This window comes from Syngnathus leptorhynchus, chromosome 5 (genome assembly GCF_054491065.1).
Source record: "Syngnathus leptorhynchus isolate UIUO chromosome 5, UIUO_Slep, whole genome shotgun sequence".
In the NCBI taxonomy this organism is placed as follows: domain Eukaryota; kingdom Metazoa; phylum Chordata; class Actinopteri; order Syngnathiformes; family Syngnathidae; genus Syngnathus; species Syngnathus leptorhynchus.
The window spans coordinates 9,586,654-9,606,771 of record NC_141199.1 but is presented as its reverse complement, the minus strand read 5'-3'; the positions used below and the strand labels follow the sequence as shown (position 1 = coordinate 9,606,771).

Genomic DNA, 20,118 nt, shown 5'->3' with positions numbered 1-20,118 from the left:
CTCCACTTTACCCTACAGTAGGTGACTGAAAATGAACATTCTCACCTAACTAAAAGCAGCTCTAAAGTAGCTTTGTTTCTAGTACAGTTTTGTTGTAAAACCCAATTAGGTTTTGTATTTATTTGTGCTGCTGTTTACAATCAACACTCCCAGTAATATGCAACAGCATCATCAGCATCTTTAATTTGACCTAGTTAACTAAAAAATGCACATAATTGTACAATAAACAAAAGCAATTGGAAATTAGTATTAGTACAACCGGGTAGTATAGCAAACACACATTGCACATAATTTTAAAAAAAGCAATTGGAAATTAAGATTAGTACAATCATGCAGTATAGCAAACACGCATTGACCACAAGCAATAATTAATAAGATAAGATGAGTGGGTTGGACACTGACAGGTGGCAGGCTTATTTGTTTACGTATGTGCTTGTTCTTTGCTTCTGATTGAGCTGCCCTTTCATATACTTGCGTGACACATATCTCTGTTGAATGATATCTCCCAGCTGCTGTGAACTAGGGACTGAATGGACTGCTGACAAACACAACGCCCTCACAATGATCCGACATGCTAACATTTCCACCAGATGTCTGATGTCATATCGAGATCCACAATGACTAAAGAGTGGTTAAGGTTATGATCCATCTGTGCTATGTCTGCGATACAAGTATATACTTAAATGCTGAGCAAGGTTCGCACCCAGAAGAAGTCAACACAATATTTATTTGGATAATTTCCTGTTTGTACAAGCTAGTACAATGTTGTCAAGAAGCACTGTATTTAGAAATTGAATTTCTATGACAAAATATATTGATTTATAAGAATTATATCATTAAACATGGGCATAGATAATCCAGCAGTGTTACATTCTTTAATAGAAAGAACACACAGATGAGCTCAACAAAATCAAAACACGTAAAAGAAGAAAAAGACAAATAGTCATTGCTCAAAGAATCATAGAAACACTTGCATTATTTCAGCAGGAAAATGAGCAATAACGCTTATACTTTTTCAATAAAATCAATAGCTACTTTTATTGCAAAAAAAATAAAATGGTACACGCAGACGGACAGACGGACGGATTGATAGATGGGTAGATGCATGGTGGGAGGAGGGAAAATCACAACACCTTCAACTAAAAAGTTAAAAAATTACAAAGCTGGACAGGTCTTACATAATACAGTATGTAGGCACAGTCCAAGCATCATTGTCATCATTTTTCTTTTTCTATCAATGAAATATAATACAAGACTGAACTGAGCGTGAATTTCTCTAAGTATGTGGGTTTGCTATATGCAACATCAATCAGTGAAACTTGATGCTGCATATATTGCCGACCCCACTATGGGAGCACACAGTGTGACTTCTCATTGTTTACCGAGGACTTTTCACCTGTTCAAATGTGTGTGGTTTTGTCTGTGAGTACATAATTGACGTAAAAGTGTGCACTCCACCTTTCTCTAGGCACAATATGTGTCTCTTTTATAACTAAAGATCACCTACCACTAAAATGGATGGCTGATACCAATCTCAACTAAACTTTACGGTGAACGCATTTTTATGTTTGCATCAATGCAGCTGCTATTACTATTATTTATTTATTTATTTATTTATTTATTTATTTATTTATTTATTTATTTATTTATTTATTTATTTGAAGCGATCTAGTGAATAGGACGGGCCGTGATAATCATTGGGGTTGGAATTAATTGTAGTATGGCTGTATACATTTTACAACTAAAATCAATTAAGGTGACTGATATCATTACGCAGACTCATTGGTTGCTGCAAGCTGCTCTGAATCTTCCTCAAGAGAAAAAAAACATGATTAGCGTTCAGTTGTCATTACACCAAAGATGTAAGAGTCGAATAGTTAACTTGACTAAGATTTAATTGCATACTGGTTAAGAGCGGCTCTAGGAACAGAAGACAATTAAATGATTGGCCAATGCTATTTCTTTGTCACTGCTGGTTTTATGTCTAAAACACAACATTGTTTTTATTGTTGAATATAATGATTTATTTATTTTTATTCACTAACTTGAGTTTTTTTACGAGACGGGCAACCTCCCCACAATATCATGACGATTATTGCATCGTGAGCTTCATGTCGTGATCCTATTGTGACATTTGGATATAGGTCGACAAGACAAATAAGGCGACGAGTTGACAACTCTGTACAAATCTTAACACATACAAACACAGAGACACACATAGAATGAGTTGAAAGAAAAATAACACTTCTTCAAAACTGAGAAAAATACCAGATTTATTTTAATTCCATGTGACGTGCAACCGAGAAAACACACTTTCTGCCTAACTTCAGAAATAGTTTTTCACGTCAGAGGATGTTTTTGTTTTGTTTTTTACAGTGTTTGGTCTCTCACTGTATCTGACATCTTTCTTTTGTTTTGCCAGTCTTGTGTGCACTTTGTGGTCCAGTGACTTGTCGTAGCTCAGCACTGAAGCTCGGCCTACTGGCCAGCGGGTACAGCAGGCCGCAGGCGTCATCGTCCCCCATCAGTTGGACTGGAAGGTGACCGGTGCGCATGGCTTGATATGAATGGAGTGACAATTTGCGGTGTTGTGACGGTCCAGTTTCAGCCGGAAGCCCGCCTCGCTTTGCCAAAGCCTCAAATACTTTCTCCAAATTGGTGCTGTCCTTTGCTGAGGTTTCAAAGTAGGCGCAGTTTTCACCAAGAGCACGGAGCACCTCTGCACGGGAGACTTCTCTCTCACCTTCCTGGAGATCGACTTTATTAGCGCAGACCACTAAGGGGAGCTTCTGCTGAGTAAAATTGTGTGGGACTTTAGTTAGTTTGGATTTGGCTGTCAGGATCTCCCGTCTGAGAGCGCACACTTCTTCAAACGAGCTTCTGTCATTCACGCTGAAGACAAGCAAAAAAATGTCCCCTGGAAAAACAACAATATGCATTTATTACTTTCAATTCATAATTTTCACTTTTCATCACAGGTGTCAAATTCATTTCATTTTATGTGAAAATATGTGAAATACTTCCTTGACTTCTGTTCAAAACTAGTTACGCATATGTGATATCGTCAAATACAAGGGCAATTATTTCATATAATTGTGACAACAATTTCCTAAAAAAACAGATTTACACTGTTGATTTTAATTAGATTAAATCTTTGTATGTTTACACAAATGTCAATTTGTTTGCTTGGCATTGTGTTCACTCAATAAACTAAACAAAGAATGTAAAAAAAAAACAAAGGCAGTACCTATCCAATTGATTTTTGGCAGAGGGTACATTACACCAGAGCAATTAAATAAGAGATTATCATGGGTCCTGAGGAATTGTTGCTTATAATTTGTATGAAAACCTTTATTTATTCATTAGAAATATTTTATTCCATCTCTCTAAGACAGCAACTTGCTGTGACAGGCAGGACGTTTAAATGCTCTTCTATTAGATACAAGATCACCTTCAAAAACACCTGTCGCAATTCATGCAACAGAATAGTCTCCTGCAAATGTCTAAACAGGCCAAAATTGTGAGTAAATTGACACAAATTTTCAGAATTTACTTTTGTGGCTGCTTTTTCCTATGTATGAGTACCTTAATGGGGAAATACGGCGTGCAATATGACATATTATATACGCACCAGTAAGGATAGACAATCGCCGCTTGGCTGGGAAGTCCCTCTCCCCGGATGCATCTAAAACGTCAATTTGGTAAGTTTCCCCGCGTATGCGGAACAGTTTTCGGACAAAATCCTCGGACGTGGGCTGGTACTCCTCCACGAATCCATCTCTCAAGTACCGCCGCAGGATGGAGGTCTTGCCGACTCTTGGCGCGCCAAGAACCACGATGCGTTTACAGTTTTGAGGCTTGGTAGAGAATGAATGCTCATGTCGGGATTCTTGACCTATTTGCCGTCGCCGCGTTTGGCAATGAAGAAGCAAAGCTGCCAGCTGGTCGAGTGGAGAACTTTTGCACATCTCACAGTTAGTCGGCTGTCTCGTGGTTGCGCCCGGGCGCGTCTTCTTGTCCTGCCGCCACTGAGACGTGGCCACTTGAAGTATCCCCAAACCTACTTTGATCCCCGACAAATTGAGGTTTTGCGATGCGTTTTTGTACGCCAATAGGACTTTGGAGGACCCCGAACTCTGCGCGTCTCTGCTGTCAATGAGCTGGAGGCTATCCGGAGAAGAGCATGTGCAAAATTGCTGCGCGATGGAAGGTGTCTTTGCACCTGTAGATATGCTCCCAATTTCCATCGTTTTTTGTAAAATGTTCTATCCGTGAGTGAAAGAGCGTGCTAATATTTGGCTCCGTGACTCCTCTGTTCTGCTCATTTATAGCCTCAACCACGTGATCCATCTGCGTCATGATGCTCGGCGGAGTGCGTTTTTCACCATGCGCATGAAGACCTTTTGAATGATGCTCTGAATCTTCTAGATAACCAGAATGAGATCACTGAAGTGACTCATTAATATTTCAATTCTCTGGCGAGCAAATGGATTGTTTTTTTTATGATATTCATTTTATCTTGTAAATGATAATTTTGGCCTGCATAATAGTGTGTTGATTACGTGTTTGTGCAAAATATTGGTGTTTTCTATAATTGCAATGTAACAGTAACAGGTAACTGCATTTCCCAATGAAGGACCTCAAGGATTTGTAATTTACATTCTCTCGTCACAGGCGGCTCGGTGGCGTACAGTTAGGAGGGTGCCGGTTCGAGTTTGCATGTTCTCCCCGAGCCCGCGTGGGTTTCCTCCGGGCACTCCGGTTTCCTCCCCCCCAAAAAAGATGCTTGGTAGGCCGATTGAGCACTCCAAAATGCCCCTAGGTGTGAGTGCGAGTGCGCATGGTTGTTCGTCTCTGTGTGCCCTGCGATTGGTTGGCAATCAGTTCAGGGTGTCCCCCGCCTACTGCCCGATGACTGCTGAGATAGGCTCCAGCACGCTCGGGACAGAAAATGGATGGATGGATTCTCTCGTCACACTCACTGACGTGTGTCAAATATAACTGCGCTGCAGCACTAAGCATTACGGTAAACACGTGTGCGCAGTTGCTAAGTGAATTTGACAACAACCCAACAATGCGCAGCTCACTGCCTGACGACGGCAAGTATTTGAGTGACAACTAAAGAGCAAACAGCTATGTTCAGTAACTCTGCTTGTTTGTATGGGTGATGGTCTTGTGCTATTTTGTGTAGAACGTATATCCCCGTGAATAGTTATTCGGATCCAATGCATAAAGACGTCATTGAAACGAGCAGCGTAATAATGACGTAATCCAAATATTTTTCCTGCACTGTAACGAATCCTGCAATAATATCTTGACTATCCGGACATGTGTCATTGATCACTTTGGACCGTTGCTGGGATATGTCAGTGTATTTACCATCTTGGATATGGCAGATCTTGCCAGTCTAAACTATTGAATGAAGTCGTGAATTCTATAAAGCATCTTTGTACATAGTAAGGATGTTATCACAATTTTCAAATGTAATATTTTTTGTGCGGTGCTACATAGAGGAATGAGTTGAACTACACAAAGATAAAGATTGCTACTAAACGTTTGCCAAAAAATGTGGTTTGTAAGGTTTTGATTATCTGTTCCAGCAGACTACTGTTTTTGATTTTCCGTAGCAGATTCATAAAACAGCAAGCTACAAACAACAGACGACAAGCCTATGGCTCATGCGTTCAGAAATCAGGCAGCAGATGTAAGCAAAAATGGTCATCCGCTGACTCGGCACCTTGCATCTCAATCTTTGGTGCATTTAGTAGGTGTGTTGTGTTCACAATGGCACAATTCTCAGCACGGATGTTGTACTTATGGAGAAAATGTGTCTATTGTGCAACAGGCATGTCTTCAGGATCTGAAGGCTTTAAGTATGATGACAGTGGGATGCTTCTTCCTCATAGCATCCTGGGTACTTTGGATGGCTTTCGAAAGTACCTGGAGACCAGAGGAGAAACAGAGGTGAATTCTAAATGTTACTTTTACATTTAGACATATTACATTTATTAATATATCTTTGCACATCCTTGCATGAAATGTCCTAAAATTATTCAAATGATTATTATTTTTTTAATCTTTGTATCCATGTTAAACCTCTTTCAGTTGGTTAGAAAAATACCCAATCCCAGAAGAGACCCCCCATCCCAGGTCCAAAGGATGCATCCTCCCGAGGGAGTACAGAACCAGCGAGATGTTCCTTCAGTCCAAAGAAACATCCAAGCAAATGCTCTGCAGAATTGGGACGAATACATAAGGCAGCGCAAACGACAACAGAACAATTTATCTGGTGAGCTGATCATAAATATAAATATATTTGCAGTCAAAGTGTTTGGTGAACTCTTGGTGTTTTATTTTATTTTTTTTATTTTGACAATCCCATCTGTCTCCAGGACGCCTCCGCAGACCAGTAGAAAATCTATTGATGAACCGAGATTACCCTTTCAAAGAACTAGAACAGCAAAGAGAACTTCTACGTCGAGTCTTGCCACTCATCCAGTCAGGATATGTATGACCCAATTTTTTATCTGTTTTGTAATCTGGATCTGTTTGATGTCACTTGCCAAATCATATAATATCGAGATTTATTATGACTGTCTTGATAGGATCTTTAACCTCGTGTATTTTTGCTTCAATGCCATATAGGGGGACCGTGTGGGAAGTGAATTTTGGAGTTTCCCCCAACGCTATGGAAATGAATTAAGTGGCATCAGAGCCACTCTGACACAAACGGAACGAGGCATTCGGAAACCTGTCACCATTATTGGACAACCGCACAGCATACTGCAGGAATCTGGTATAGTCTCACACACATACACACACAGAGTCACTCACACACAAACACACAAACGCACACTGCATAAAAACAGATCCAAGCAATGCGAATGACTTACTGCGACCAGTCTGGCGACACCTAACGGGAGAAGCTGAACATTGCAATATAAAAAATATTTCAGTTAAAGAGCTTCTAGATTTATTAACCATAACAAAACCATAAGAATGAATCTGGTGAGTATTGTTATTTATGGGCAACTGTGTTATAAACCTGCATTTTACATTGCAATTGTACAATAGTAAGTCTTGAACCTGCTACCTTCTATTTATTCCCAATGGCTGACATACTGTAGTGGTTGAGCAGTAATACACTCAGCCAAAGCCTAGGTTTTTTATTTATTTATTTTTATCCTTCTGGGTAATGCTTAGGAATCACTTGTGCTGAGTTGCTGTATCCAGCTTCTCAGATTGTGGACCCAAATAAGGACATGCATCAACGTGCACTTCAAGAAGTCCTGCAGGGCTTGGAAATCAACAAGAAGGTAATGCAAATTAATGTATGTATTTCATCCCCGAATGCGTCCGCCTTAATATATCAATGCAATCTTCTCTTCTGATTTGGTGTTTTACACAATGCCAACTTGAAATGTTTAACATTTAAAGTGATGCTACTTAAGTCTCCAAGAAATTTCTGTGTTTGCATATTTCATAAAAAAAAAAAATCAACCACAGTTCTTAGATTTGCAGTGAAATTCCTTTTGTGTTACGGATGTCCACGTGTACCCATGCAGTACTTTTGTGCAACCTAATTACTTTGGCTGAGACAGAAGGGAATGTCCAAATTGTCAAAAAGATTTGTTGATTGGCCGCATTAGTCCGTCCCCAGCTGAGGTATCAGAACATCAATGTTCTGCGTTATAATTATTATATCAGCAGGGGCAACCAGTTCCCAATTACTCGAAGGTGCACAATATGGTCTCATTTATTCATATTCCACTCTTTTCAATTATTTGTGCTGTTAACACAAGCAATTAATTCAACATGTTCTAATGAGCTGTAGACTACCAATAAATGTAGAGAATCTTCTGAAACACCAGAAATGATTGCAAAATGATATGTGTGGTAAAAGATGAAATATTACTGAATCTGTAATTTGACCTGAGACTTAAAATAGGGAGAATTTTGAGTCAGAAAATGTGCATACAAAAGGCGTGTGTGACATGCTTAGAAGATAGAGTGTAATCATTTAAATAATCTGAATAAGCCATTTTAATTTTAGGATCTCAGTAAACTGGAGGTGATTGGTTCCAACGTACCTGTTGTTAAAGACTACCACGATGTACTATTGGAAGAGGAAGAGAACGATTTCGAGATAAAAAATGAGAAAATGTGAGTGATGTGTCATCTTGCTCATGTAACTGCGAGACAATCCTGATGTCCAGACATCGCTTGAATTGAAGGAATGTTGTTGGCTTACGTTATAAAGAATCAATGTGTAACTAAAATTATTTCGAAGCTAATTTAGAAGATATTTTTTTTGTTGAATTGCCAATGTGACATGTACTTTACCACCATGCTGAATATGGATTCCATATCATTTGTAGCTCTCTTCATTTTATGTGCCAATACCAAATATTTGGTAATAATAATAATAATAATAATAATAATAATAATAATAATAATAATAATGACTACCATCCTCTGAAATCAGACTACCAGCGTTTGTATTTTTTGATTCATTTTCTTCCAGTAAGTCACTGGAAGATCAGTCTGATACTCTCCACATTCCTGCCATGATGTTCGCTGGTCGACTTGCAAACTGGACCGGAAACACTTCCAGTCTGCAGGTAAAGAATGGCTTTCTTCCACTATTGTGAGTATATTGTCGAATGTCTCCTACTTTTATCAAATCTTATATGTGTTGACCAGGGAACGGTAGGAATCAGCACGACAGTAATATTTGAGGCTCATGTTGGCGAACGAGTTGCGTCTCAACTGGAGATATCAAATGTGGGCTGCACAGCCCTCCTCTTCAGCTGGCAGCACCTTCCTCTGCAGCAGAACTTCTCAAACTTGCAGTCACATTCAAGCCGCCCACATTTCTACTTCAACACCTCCTCAGGTACACACACCAACACAAACAATTGCCACCAACATCACATCATCACTTGTTTGATGGAGAGTAGATAGAAGCTTGATTCGTCTGACACTACAGGGTTACAGAAGCTTAACCTTCCATCATTTTTCTCTTCCATTTAGGGGTCATCCATCCAGGTGAGAGCTTGCAAGTGGAGTTCATATTCAAGTCCTCAATGCCAGGCATTTTAACTGAACAGTGGCAGCTCAAAACCCACCCATTGCTGCTACAAGGAGCCTCAATTCAGGTCACACTAAAGGGGGTTTCACTTATGCAGGACAGAACAGCAAGTCAGAGACAATACCTAGAGGTATGAGCCACACTGTCAGGGGAACAAACTACATTATTTGACCTTCTGGTATACTCAGTACAGTGGCGCCTTGAGATATGAGTTTAATTTGTCTGGGAAGGAGTGGAATGCAGAAAAAATACAGTTGTTATTGTTGTCGGTGATGTGTCTACAGACAAAGTTGGAAGAGACAGCTCGACTGGAAATTTGCCGGAGAATTGTGTATGAGGTACTGCGGGGAATTCAGACTCCAGAAAGGTCCACCTCTCCTGCAGAGCCATACACGGTATAAAAAAAATAATAATAATAAAAAAAATCACCTCTTCATCTAATTTATTAGTGCATAGCTATCTGATGATCTTGAACTTCTCACTAATGCCCCTACACTATAAAAAGAGTTATGTTGCCATGTTACCTAACTGGGTTGATTGAGAAGTTGATTAAATTGTTTAAAATAGGACCTAGCCAAGAGTCTTAAATGACCCAATTACAGAGAGATCCATCATGAAAAGTGTCATTTGAATGATGATGATATGATGATAATATGATAGTATGACGTTATTTTGTGTGGTTTTGTCCGTGAGTACATAATTGACGTAAAAGTGTGCACTCCACCTTACGCTAGGCACAATACGTGTCTCTTTTATAACTAAAAATCACCTACCACTAAAATGAATGACTGAAACCAGTCTTAACTAAACTTTACGACAAACCCATTTTTATGTTTCCATCAATGCAGCTGCTATTACAAATATTGCTTATTTATTTTTACATCATTTATTTATTTATTTATTTATTTATTTATTTATTTATTTAGATCCAGTGAATTAATTCTTGTGCCAGTTGGATTTGATTCTTGCATCATCACAACATCCTGATTCAGACAGGTTGTTTTGGCGAATTTTAGTCCAACATTTTATCCTTCTTTGTATTTAGTTGCAGTATATTGATCAATCAGAGGAGGACCTAAATAAGCTTCTGCAAGAAATGAATCCAGAACACATCTGGGACATCTCTGATACATCCAGACAGGTAGAAACATGATGTGATAATGTACTTTAATAAGACATATTTATATCCTCTTTATATTTGCTGTGCTTTCTTTGCCCATTAAACTATTTGAGAAAATAATTACTGAAGCATTATGGAGATGATATTACAGTGGTTTACATGGTCACCTAATGAGAAGCTGTGTGTTGATTGAATAATAAATGTTTGTCATATATATCACTGGCGTCAGGCAGAATCCACCTTGAAAACACTATGTTCATTTAACATGGCATCGTCAAAGAGCAGGTCATTTTCAACACCAGGTTGGTCAGTAAGTTGTACAAATAACACGAACTCGGACTGACCAATCGTATATTCTTGCAAATAAAATGTGTCATTGAGCAAATCTTCACACAGGGGTTTAGCCCAATGCCAGCAATTTTATATGCAGTGGTTCTTTTTCCTCTTTCTAACAGATGAGTCACAGGTAAGCTATAAACTACTACTCTCAGGGGAACTATGGTAACGGAACACTAAAGATTTGGAGCTGCATTGGTTAAAAGCATAGGAGATACACTGCTTTAAACTGCCTCAAACAACATTGTTTCCAATCTCCCAAATCTACATAAGCGGTAGCAAATGGATGGATGGAAGTCACTCAAGATCTCGACAGTTAGAAACAGTTCAGTATTCAGTGAGTCGTCATGAATATAATTATTTTTTTTTGACAGGCTGATCCTCTGGACGATGAAACGGACTCTCTGCGTGCTTCGATGGATAAGCTCAATGATGATGAGACAGATGCAAACTGTGATGACACGCAAGACAACACAGTTGAATGACGGAATGAATGATTTGGGTGCATCAGAAAGAGAATGATAAAAGTATACTGGACTACAGTCACATACCTGTTGAACTTTTATGACATAAAAATATAGGTCCAACATCATTTTGGGAATGGAGATGTCTTGGTGCACCATCTGATATAGTCATCCATTTGTTTAAACACTGCAGGACTGCAATTTCTCTTTAAATTGTGAAGGCTCAAATATGGGCCGGACCGTGCTCCTATTTAAAGCACCATGATCATAAAGTGTATGAATAAATCTTTCAGTTATCCCAGTGATGATCCTAGTGAATCCTGACTCATTCATCCTCGCAACAGTCACGACTGTGGACCGGTGCAGCGCTGACTCTGCACAAAGTAAAACAGACGCCCCCATTCCCACTCCCCTTACTCCACGCGTGTGTGGTATTGGTGTGTGTCAGTGAGTGAGGTGGGGAAAGGCAGTGGGTGAGCTTCCTATGCGGATTTTACTATTGACTGCCCGCCCGGCTTCCACGAACCAAAACCGGGATTTAGACAGTTCGGTTGTGGGAGGGGGGTCTTCACCTGGGTCGGCGTATGTTCTCATCGCTGCGTGTTTCACTGTGGTCACGAGGACATCATCTTGGACCTGCAAGGAGGAGAGGCAGTGCGGCGAGGGAATGAGCAATGGGAAAGGTAACCGGAATGAGATTGATTTATTTATGCTCTCAGGTTCCTTTATTTGCGAATAGCATACGTGAATTTGATTGATTTACATATTTTACGAATATTACGCATAGTCGCTAACATGGGGAGTAAAGCTGTTTGTATGAGGGGGCGTGTGTTATGTACGTGAGGAGGCGGTGGTGGTGGTGAGGAGGCGCCCTGAGCATGCTCACGCATGATGAAGACCCACTATGGACGCCCTCCCTCGCCAAGTCGCCACCTGAAATATGCAGTAAAGAGCATCTGCTTGATACACGTGTGGTGACGTAAGCATCAGTTCCTTCATGGACTATACATCATGCGAATTGGGCCGTGGCAAGGATGTTTGTACAGTCACATGTAAAGGTCACTGGAAGACTAAGAAGATAAAAAAAAAAAAAATAGATGCTACCATTAAGACAATAAATGGTTTTGGGTGAGCTTGCTCTTACTATTTTTCATGTAGATCAGCCAATCCCAAACTTCAGGCATTGTCAGGTATACAGGCTGAAATGTATTAAATATAAGCTACAAGCAGGGGGAATTCAACGGAAAGGAGAATTGATTATTCAATTGGCTGGCGACCTGTCCATGGTACCCCACTTCTTGCCCAAAGTCAACTGGGATAGACACCTGTTACCTGTAACCACACCATAAAGACAATCAATATTGAACATGTCAAGGATAGATGAATTATTTTGTATTCTGCAGTGATGTAAAATTGCACTGCATCATACTCATGGCTATTTATAACAATTTGCTTAGCCTATGAGAAAGCAAAACAATAAACATCATTATCATCACATACTCTATGATGCAATTCAGTTTCAATACAACACTGAAATTAGAAGCATTGTTACAAGCATGTGAGCGTTTGTGTCACTCTGAGTGAATGTGACTGGACATTTCTTTGTGATTGACTGGTGACCAAAGGAGGATGTAGTGTACCTTTTGCATAAACCCAAGTGGAATAGGCTCCAGCTTCTGCAGGAACAGGATAAGTGTGGATGGATGGATGGATAATGCTAGTTTTGTTGATGTTATAGCAATCCAAGATGTTTTTAAGAGAGCACGTCTTCCCAAGAGGATACGAAATTCAGTTATTTGGGGAAACCCAATGATAAATGAGTCGGATGAGAATGCTCCAGGGTTTTCAACAAGCATTTAAGGTAACCTTGACCAAGGTATCTTGTCTAACTCGGTCGGTGTTGTGACTGCTGCAAAACCCAAACAGTGCTCCACTTTGTCACTCATGTCAGCACTATTGAGTGAACAGTCTTGTCAACTGTCATGAGCTGCTTTGTCTAATTTTGAGTAGTACATGTAAAATAAATACAATATGATCAAAACCGATATTCGTGGTAATTGTTGTGTATCGAGTCTACAAAATGCTAACTGCAATGCCTATTAAGCACTGTCGGTGATGCCAAAGCAGATTTAGCAGAAAGTTGATCCTTGCGGGCGCTTGGGTAGCCGTGCCCTTCAGTGCTTTCCGTTTATGTATAAACAATGAGACCACTAAAACTGCCCTCCAAAAGAGGACTGACTTAGTTAGGTTCAGGAAGATAAGTAGACTCACATTGTCTTCACAAGAGCCCCTCATAATCAGGTCTCTTGTGCCTGCCTTCATCATTTTCATAGAGGAAAAAAAAAAAATGCTGTGCACTGACCTCAATAAGATAAGCTATGAAGAAGCTTCATCAGACACCTGATTGCCAGTGCTTCTGACCTACTTCTTCCTGAGTGTGCACCAAATGTGAGCCACTCATCCATTTACTACTACCATCAATTATTGTTCCCATTACTTTTTGAGAATAATTTGTCCAATTCCACACACATGTGGATGCTGTGTAAAACCAAATAAAAAGTCTGACCTGAAAGATGTGCTGAACATTTCAATCTGTATTTGACTGAATATAATCCCAAAAAAAAGAACTCCTAAACCAAATCTCCTGATAAAGGATGAGTATTCAATTTTCCCCAGTTGCTTCTTCAGTCCCTTTTCTCTTTTTCAGCTTCACCTGTTGAAGGCCTGCTCTTCACTTACGATCACTCTGACTCCTCCATCACCTGTCAACATGACAACCTCAGCCCTGCGTAGGCAGGTGAAGAACATAGTTCACAACTATTCCGAAGCGGAGATTAAGGTACTGTGTGATCTTTGTGTGTCAGTGATGAAGGATGAATAAAAAAAAGTGAATGTTATGCTTCAGAGCAGAGTGCTAGTCATTGTTCTTGTCCTGCTGGTGGTCTGTAGGTTCGTGAAGCTACCTCGAATGATCCATGGGGTCCGCCATCGTCTCTCATGTCAGAGATTGCTGATTTGACCTTTAATGTGGTGGCTTTTGCTGAAGTCATGGGCATGGTATGGAAGCGCCTCAATGACAGTGGCAAGAACTGGAGACATGTCTACAAGGTGAAAGACACAGCTAACTTTACGGATAGGTGCTGCTAATATTTTGGTTGCCCACTTAGCAACACCAGGGCAGGAAAACACTGTACACCCCTCAAAACTGAGTTTCGCTATCTATGTAAAAGCTGAGTTTTGGATTTAGCACTCATATCGGATCATTTTTCTCAGTGTAAGGAGTAAGTGAGCTCCAAGTTTGTGTTTTGCTTCTATATCAGTATAGTGAAGGTGGAATGACATTGAGCAGTGTGTATTTTGACTTCAGTCCCTGACTCTATTGGACTACCTACTAAAGACGGGATCGGAGAGAGTGGCTCAACAGTGTCGAGAGAATGCATTCACTATTCAGGTACGGCACAGCAACTACAGAAATACTAACACAGACCGTACTGTATGTTGACAATTTAAAACAACCTGCAAAAAGTTAATGACAGCATTCATACATATGAAAAGTTATTTCTAAGAGTGTTTCTAAGTATTTATTTTTGGATTGTTTTTACAATCGTGCCTTACAGTTTTAAATCATCACTGAATTTTTTTAAGTAGGACCCCAATTATGGCGATATCATACATATCATGAACCCATTGAAAATCCATCTACTGCAACCATGTAGAAATAAACCAGAGGATTGTCTTTTTCTTGCTTCAGACGCTTCGTGATTTTCAATATGTTGACCGTGATGGCAGAGACCAAGGGGCCAACGTCCGAGAAAAATCGCGCCAACTGGTGTGTCTTCTCCGGGATGAAGACCGTCTTCGTCAAGAGAGAACTCAAGCTCTGAAGACCAAAGAGCGAATGGCCGGTGGAGCCGGGAGTAGCGGAGGGGCCATGTATGGAGGAATACCCTCATCCTATCACCCGGGCAGGCGGACTAGCCAGCCCAGCATGGCTGCACTCTATGGGGAAGAGTTAAGCCGCTCCAGAGGTTCTCCATCCTCCTTCAACTGTGAGCGTTCAGTCGATTCATTACACTGCGTTGGGGTTTTTACTACATTAGGTCGGCATCACACTTGCCTTTGCTGTCCCAGAGCTTCTGCTATTGCGCACACACTTATTTCCTGCGGCACACACACCCATACATATCACCGTGGCACCCTCCTCATTGTCCCTCAGCAGCCTCATCTTCATCTCCTCGAGATGCCTCTGAGCTGGAACAGGCTCGACCACAAACCACTGGGGAAGAAGAGCTTCAGCTCCAGCTGGCTTTAGCCATGAGCAGAGAAGAGAATCAGAAGGTACAATGACAGTACACCTACTCTAGCTATCATTGATCAGTTCAGTTATGCTATAATTTTTTTCCCAAATGGACCACGCTTTGTCTTTGCCAACCAATTTTATATTCCTAAAAGAATTATTGGACTGTATTGCATAAATCTGTTCCTCTCCCTAACAGAATCTCAGTAACATAAATTATACTAAAAAAAAAAAAAAAAATCATTTTCTTAGCTACCATCGTGATTCAAAATCAACCTACGTGATATCAGCAAAAATAATTGCCGCCACATTACCGAGTTAACTTCGTGTATCTTTCACAAAGAATCTGATGTGCTCACTGATGATGTCAAAGATGCCAACCCTGCAGGAGCGGCGTTGTCGTCAAGGAGACGTGTCTGTCCTGCAGAAGGTCGTGGTTGAGAGCAGGAGAGCGAGCCGGTCAGGGACACAGGAGGTGAGTAGGAAAACATTTGTGCATGCTTTCCGTGTGGGCGTATATTCTATCTATGATTGTGCGCTAGCATATTTGTTGACTTGTGTGGCGCTCACTGTGGACTTGGGTGGTAGAGAGTGATACGAAGCAAAAAGACATACATCAGCATAATGAGAGTGAAAGGTGGGAGAGGTGAAAGAGGTGCAGCTGAATGATAACGCGTTTGTCTTGTCTAACCTTGAGCACAACGTGACATTACCCGCAACACGATCTCCTTATCTGGTTGCACAGAAGCCCCTATTGTCATTGGCCGGTTGGTTAGCAGCCCAATCAAAGTTGCTTACCGATGGATACAATAATTTAGATGCATCCTTCTGTCATTTCCATGCATGTACATAAATACTGTACATTAATCTACATATCATAATATGATGGCCATTGTTCTGAAATCTCATTTTAACTCCACTTTACATTGCTATGATTGATTCTTTTGTTTGAAAATGGCAGGAAGAATATGGTGAATAAATGAAGGTGTGCTTGAATCACTGCATTAGGAAACACCCACACAGGTTTGAAGCTTAGTGTTTCCACATGCCTTAAAACACCCTGTTGGGGAAACTGCAGTGCAGTAGAGGTGTTTGTTTTAACACAGCACTTTCCAAGTCTCTTAATGAAGTAAGTGAGGAATGTGTCGCTCCTTTGTCCCTCGGCTTGTACTGCTGCAAACATCATTACGCTGTCTCTTCTTGAAGGAATGCCCAATTTTCCTTCGATAAACAATCAATCGTTGGGGCTTCCAGCTACAAAGTCACCTTATGTGCTCATCTGCCCCCTCACTGCAGATTGCTTGCCTTTCTATTTGGCTGCTCCACAATAGAAAGTTTTAATTGCAGTTGGATTCCAATTCAAATATAAGTGCGGTTGTCCTTGCGTCTTTGTATGAGCACTGTGATGCATTGATGACCAGTCCAGGGTGTAGTCTACCTTTTTTCCCAAAGTCAGCAGAGAACTTCAGCTTCCCTGAATAGGATAAGGGGGATAGAAAATGGATAAATGAATGTATTTGATTTGAATGCTGGATATGAGTATTGAAGGGTTATAATTGATCATCTCAAATGTCATTCCATTTATTGCCTCTAAACAAGCCAGTAGGCTAGAGTCAGCACTACATACAACAAATTAAAAAAATATATATTTATAATAAATGATTTTCTTATTATGAATATTTGATGATGATGATGAAGACGATCCAGTTTGTCATCTTAACTTTGTTCCAGTCTTTAATAGAGATGCCCAATATTTGTTTCTCAAAAAGCCTCATTGTCATCTGACCTGATCATGCAGCTTGTTCTGCAAAATTGAAATGAATAAACACACAGCGCTACCAAGCTTGAGTCCAGTAAATGTTATCGGAACCAAATTCAACTTGACGATTTATTGCTATAGAAGCATATGATAAAGCATAAATTATTAAATCAGCATGACTCAGACGTTTTTTAAAATATTGTTTGCTGATCAATTCTCATTTTGTACTGTGTTTATCGCTGCACTAAAAGTAAACCAACACGCTGAATTGCAGTAACTATATTTTGCAGATATTCTCTTCATGGATTAAAAGCATTTTAGCCATCCACAGAAACGACAAATCATCAAACATTGTGCACAAGTCTATAAAAACAATTCTATGATATGATATATCCATACTATTTTATTTCTTCTATAGTCGACAATGCTGGATCTTGTAGACGTCTTTGGTGCATCCTCTGAAAGGCCACCTCCACCTGGTGACCCCTGGGACGCTGCCCGACCTTCCTGTAACATCACTTCTGACCCTTGGGATTCTGTAGGCGAGTGTCCTGTCATGTTCACACAACAGTGAGAGAGAAAAGGGATCATGTTTTAAACATCACTACACATGAAGCTTGCTTTATCCATCTTCACAGCCATCCCATCCTCGAACGCTGCTAATCCTTGGGCCCCTTGGGCCGACTCGTGCAGAGAGCCATGGGAGGCGGCGCCCACCTGCAACCCTCCAGTCAATCACACGTGGGAAAGATCAAACGAGCGCGGTAATTTCCGGAATCACTGGCTCGTTTGCTTAATCTTCTTTTTATTTGTTCTAATATCAAAGTGTATTTCATCAATGAAACATGGTTCATGCAGAGAGTGATGGGACATATATGGAGAGTCCACATGAAACGGAGAAGCTTCAGCAGGATGTTCCTCAATTGTCTTCTCCTCAGCCAGAGAGTCAAACAGGTAAAACAAGTCACAAATGTACTGTTTGTGTCATATACAAATTCATCAGGTTTCCCATGACATGTTAATTTAGAGTAGATATGTCTGTATGTGCAGTATTTACTTTCTTTTTCAATTCCACAATGACTAATCTTTGTGCAGATTCTGAAGTACGTGAGACTGAAGACATGTTCTGTGGAGCGGACGATCCATTCAGAAACGAACCTCCGTTGAAACCTCACCTAAATGGTCGTGACTCAGACAGTCCAGAGATGTTGGATCCGTCTCGACTCGCGCCGCCTGTAAGCACTACGCCACGTATGTGTCAGACCCCTGAAGCCTTTCTTGGACCTACGGGGGCCTCATTGGTCAATTTGGACACACTGATACCCCCAACACCGCCAAGCAAGGCGCACAACAACCCCTTCCTCTCAGGTAATAGCTTTGAGTGAACTTATGAGAACAGTATCTAAGTTTCAGATTTCTAACCAGTGAAATGCCCCCACTCGCAGGTCTGAGCAGTCCATCTCCTACCAACCCCTTCCACTGTGACCAGCCTCGCCTTACCCTCAACCAAATGCGGCCATCCTCAACATCTCCGCTTCCCCCGCACATGCTGTCCTACAGTCCGTCACTTCCAATACCTCTCCTTCACAGAGGGTCAACCCTTCCCTCTTCGCAAACCCAGCCTCCCGCCAGACTTATGGACCTTCCCTCCAACCTTCTCCAACCAATGCTCCCCCTGTCTTCGCATCCCATGGCTAACATTCAATCCCAAGCACAGACACACAGCCACAACCCGTTTTTCTGAGACTTCATTTGCTTTTGCCATTTGCACACTCTGGACTATAACTTGAGCCTGAACCAGAGTCAAGATCGTGTTAAATGTCTGTCTGTGTGCACACATGAAATGGATCAAATATCGACTGGAAATTCAGCAAGCCTCATGATATTGCAGGAACGTTTTTGTCGAGGCATCTTCAAATCTATATTACAGTGCACTTCTGTTCCTGTCCATCAAATGTTCACATTCATCCAAATGCTTATTGCAGCATTAATATTGCTATGGTTACAATAGCAAAACTGTCCATTGATAAATTGTTCACTAATTTGACAGTATGGGCTCTGTATTTTCATTCCTAGCACAAAGCACTGTCTAACTGCAAACAGGTGGAATTTTCTTCTTTTTTTTTTTTTGTATTATGCTTGATCACGCAAAACAGAATAGGCTTTGTGCTACTGTGCACTGTTGCGAGGGAAGCAGGGGACTCCCAGCCAATCCGAACCATTCCCTTTATTAATGCATTCAATTCAGCAGAGGGAGGCACGCATCACAGAGAGAGGTGTGCACGCTGTCTACCTATATGAGGAATGATTACAGGTATAATTGGTTCAATGAATGAATTAATTTCTACAATGATTCAGATTGTCCCACATCATATTTATGAATGTAATATCATGAAAGCCAGCACACACAAAGCGCAAAATCTGTCTGCCTGTGCCTCTGTCAAATAGGCTAAACCAAAATTACGTTACACCACGTGCTACTGTTTAGACCTGCTTTCAGGTCATCTAAAATCAATTCTACTTTTTCTCACTAAATTAGCAGCTTCCCTCGGAAAAGGTAGTAGAACATTTCTTCAGTCTGGGCTGACTCAATACATATGAGGGCATAGAAATTTGTTATAAATATCTTTTAGAACACCAAGTAAAATGTTGAAATGCTTATTTAAAAATGACAACATGAATCAGGAAATATTTCACTATGCGTAGTGATTGAATATGACGAGTTTCACTTTTGAATTGAATACTGAAATTAGTGAGATGCACAAATAAATAAAAAGTCCAAATACTTCCAGAACCATACCCGTTTTTGTTTTTGTACATGTTTGCATGTGGACAAACGTGTTGGGAGCTTAATGAAAGAAAGTCATTAAAAATACCTTGGCACTGACATACGTTATGACAAAAAAAAGTACTAAAATCTAAAATTCTATTTTTTTATATATATCTGTTATCTATAATGACAAGTGCCTTATTGTGGACACAATACTTGATAGCAGCCAGACCTCTTGACCCTCAACTTGCTATGCACCAAGTGTCCGTTAGATGGCAGAA

The 20,118-nt window shown here is 40.5% G+C and overlaps 3 protein-coding genes across 6 annotated transcripts; 2 read left to right on the top strand and 1 right to left on the bottom strand.

Annotated features, from left to right (window-relative positions):
* The first annotated feature begins 2,076 nt into the window (after positions 1-2,076).
* mycbpap (mycbp associated protein) lies at positions 2,077-11,307 on the top strand. Of its 2 annotated transcripts, XM_085912845.1 has the most exons (15): positions 2,077-2,540; positions 4,675-4,789; positions 5,628-5,768; positions 5,846-5,964; positions 6,106-6,289; positions 6,393-6,508; positions 6,646-6,796; positions 7,204-7,316; positions 8,054-8,163; positions 8,525-8,621; positions 8,704-8,896; positions 9,034-9,221; positions 9,376-9,486; positions 10,137-10,232; positions 10,922-11,307. In XM_085912845.1, the coding sequence occupies exons 3-15, from the start codon at positions 5,672-5,674 to the stop codon at positions 11,030-11,032; spliced, it is 1,686 nt and encodes a 561-aa protein (XP_085768971.1). In that variant the 5' UTR covers positions 2,077-2,540; positions 4,675-4,789; positions 5,628-5,671; the 3' UTR covers positions 11,033-11,307. The 2 variants fall into 2 exon arrangements, with proteins under 2 accessions (XP_085768971.1, XP_085768972.1); XM_085912846.1 differs by lacking the exons at positions 2,077-2,540; positions 4,675-4,789 and adding an exon at positions 5,088-5,456 and having other exon boundaries at positions 5,631-5,768.
* Positions 2,388-4,247, bottom strand: rasd2b (RASD family member 2b). Its single transcript, XM_085912849.1, has 2 exons — positions 3,632-4,247; positions 2,388-2,917 (listed from the first exon to the last, which is right to left on the bottom strand). Exons 1-2 carry the CDS (start codon positions 4,245-4,247, stop codon positions 2,388-2,390), a joined length of 1,146 nt encoding a protein of 381 aa, XP_085768975.1.
* A 138-nt stretch (positions 11,308-11,445) lies between the features above and the next one.
* On the top strand, positions 11,446-19,373 carry epn3b (epsin 3b). Of its 3 annotated transcripts, XM_085912843.1 has the most exons (13): positions 11,940-11,990; positions 12,750-12,872; positions 13,719-13,850; positions 13,961-14,119; positions 14,379-14,462; positions 14,763-15,060; positions 15,228-15,349; positions 15,652-15,783; positions 17,486-17,609; positions 17,706-17,831; positions 17,926-18,021; positions 18,163-18,435; positions 18,513-19,373. In XM_085912843.1, exons 2-13 carry the CDS (start codon positions 12,828-12,830, stop codon positions 18,809-18,811), a joined length of 1,890 nt encoding a protein of 629 aa, XP_085768969.1. In that variant the 5' UTR covers positions 11,940-11,990; positions 12,750-12,827; the 3' UTR covers positions 18,812-19,373. The 3 variants fall into 3 exon arrangements, with proteins under 3 accessions (XP_085768970.1, XP_085768969.1, XP_085768968.1); XM_085912844.1 differs by lacking the exons at positions 11,940-11,990; positions 12,750-12,872 and adding an exon at positions 11,446-11,694 and having other exon boundaries at positions 15,697-15,783; XM_085912842.1 differs by lacking the exon at positions 11,940-11,990 and having other exon boundaries at positions 12,608-12,872.
* Positions 19,374-20,118: the final 745 nt, after the last annotated feature.

Bases quoted from the DNA above. Each gene is read 5' to 3' on its own strand.
- rasd2b (XM_085912849.1), bottom strand. From the start codon at position 4,247: ATGGAAATTGGGAGCATATCTACAGGTGCAAAGACACCTTCCATCGCG. The intron at 2,918-3,631 runs GTGCGTATATAA...TTGTTTTTCCAG, and splicing joins GCGATTGTCTATCCTTACTG to GGGACATTTTTTTGCTTGTC.
- epn3b (XM_085912843.1), top strand. From the start codon at position 12,828: ATGAGTCGGATGAGAATGCTCCAGGGTTTTCAACAAGCATTTAAG. The intron at 15,784-17,485 runs GTGAGTAGGAAA...TTTCTTCTATAG, and splicing joins GCCGGTCAGGGACACAGGAG to TCGACAATGCTGGATCTTGT. The intron at 18,022-18,162 runs GTAAAACAAGTC...ATCTTTGTGCAG, and splicing joins TCAGCCAGAGAGTCAAACAG to ATTCTGAAGTACGTGAGACT.
- mycbpap (XM_085912845.1), top strand. From the start codon at position 5,672: ATGGCTCATGCGTTCAGAAATCAGGCAGCAGATGTAAGCAAAAATGGT. The intron at 6,797-7,203 runs GTATAGTCTCAC...GGTAATGCTTAG, and splicing joins CAGCATACTGCAGGAATCTG to GAATCACTTGTGCTGAGTTG. The intron at 8,897-9,033 runs GTACACACACCA...TCTTCCATTTAG, and splicing joins CTACTTCAACACCTCCTCAG to GGGTCATCCATCCAGGTGAG.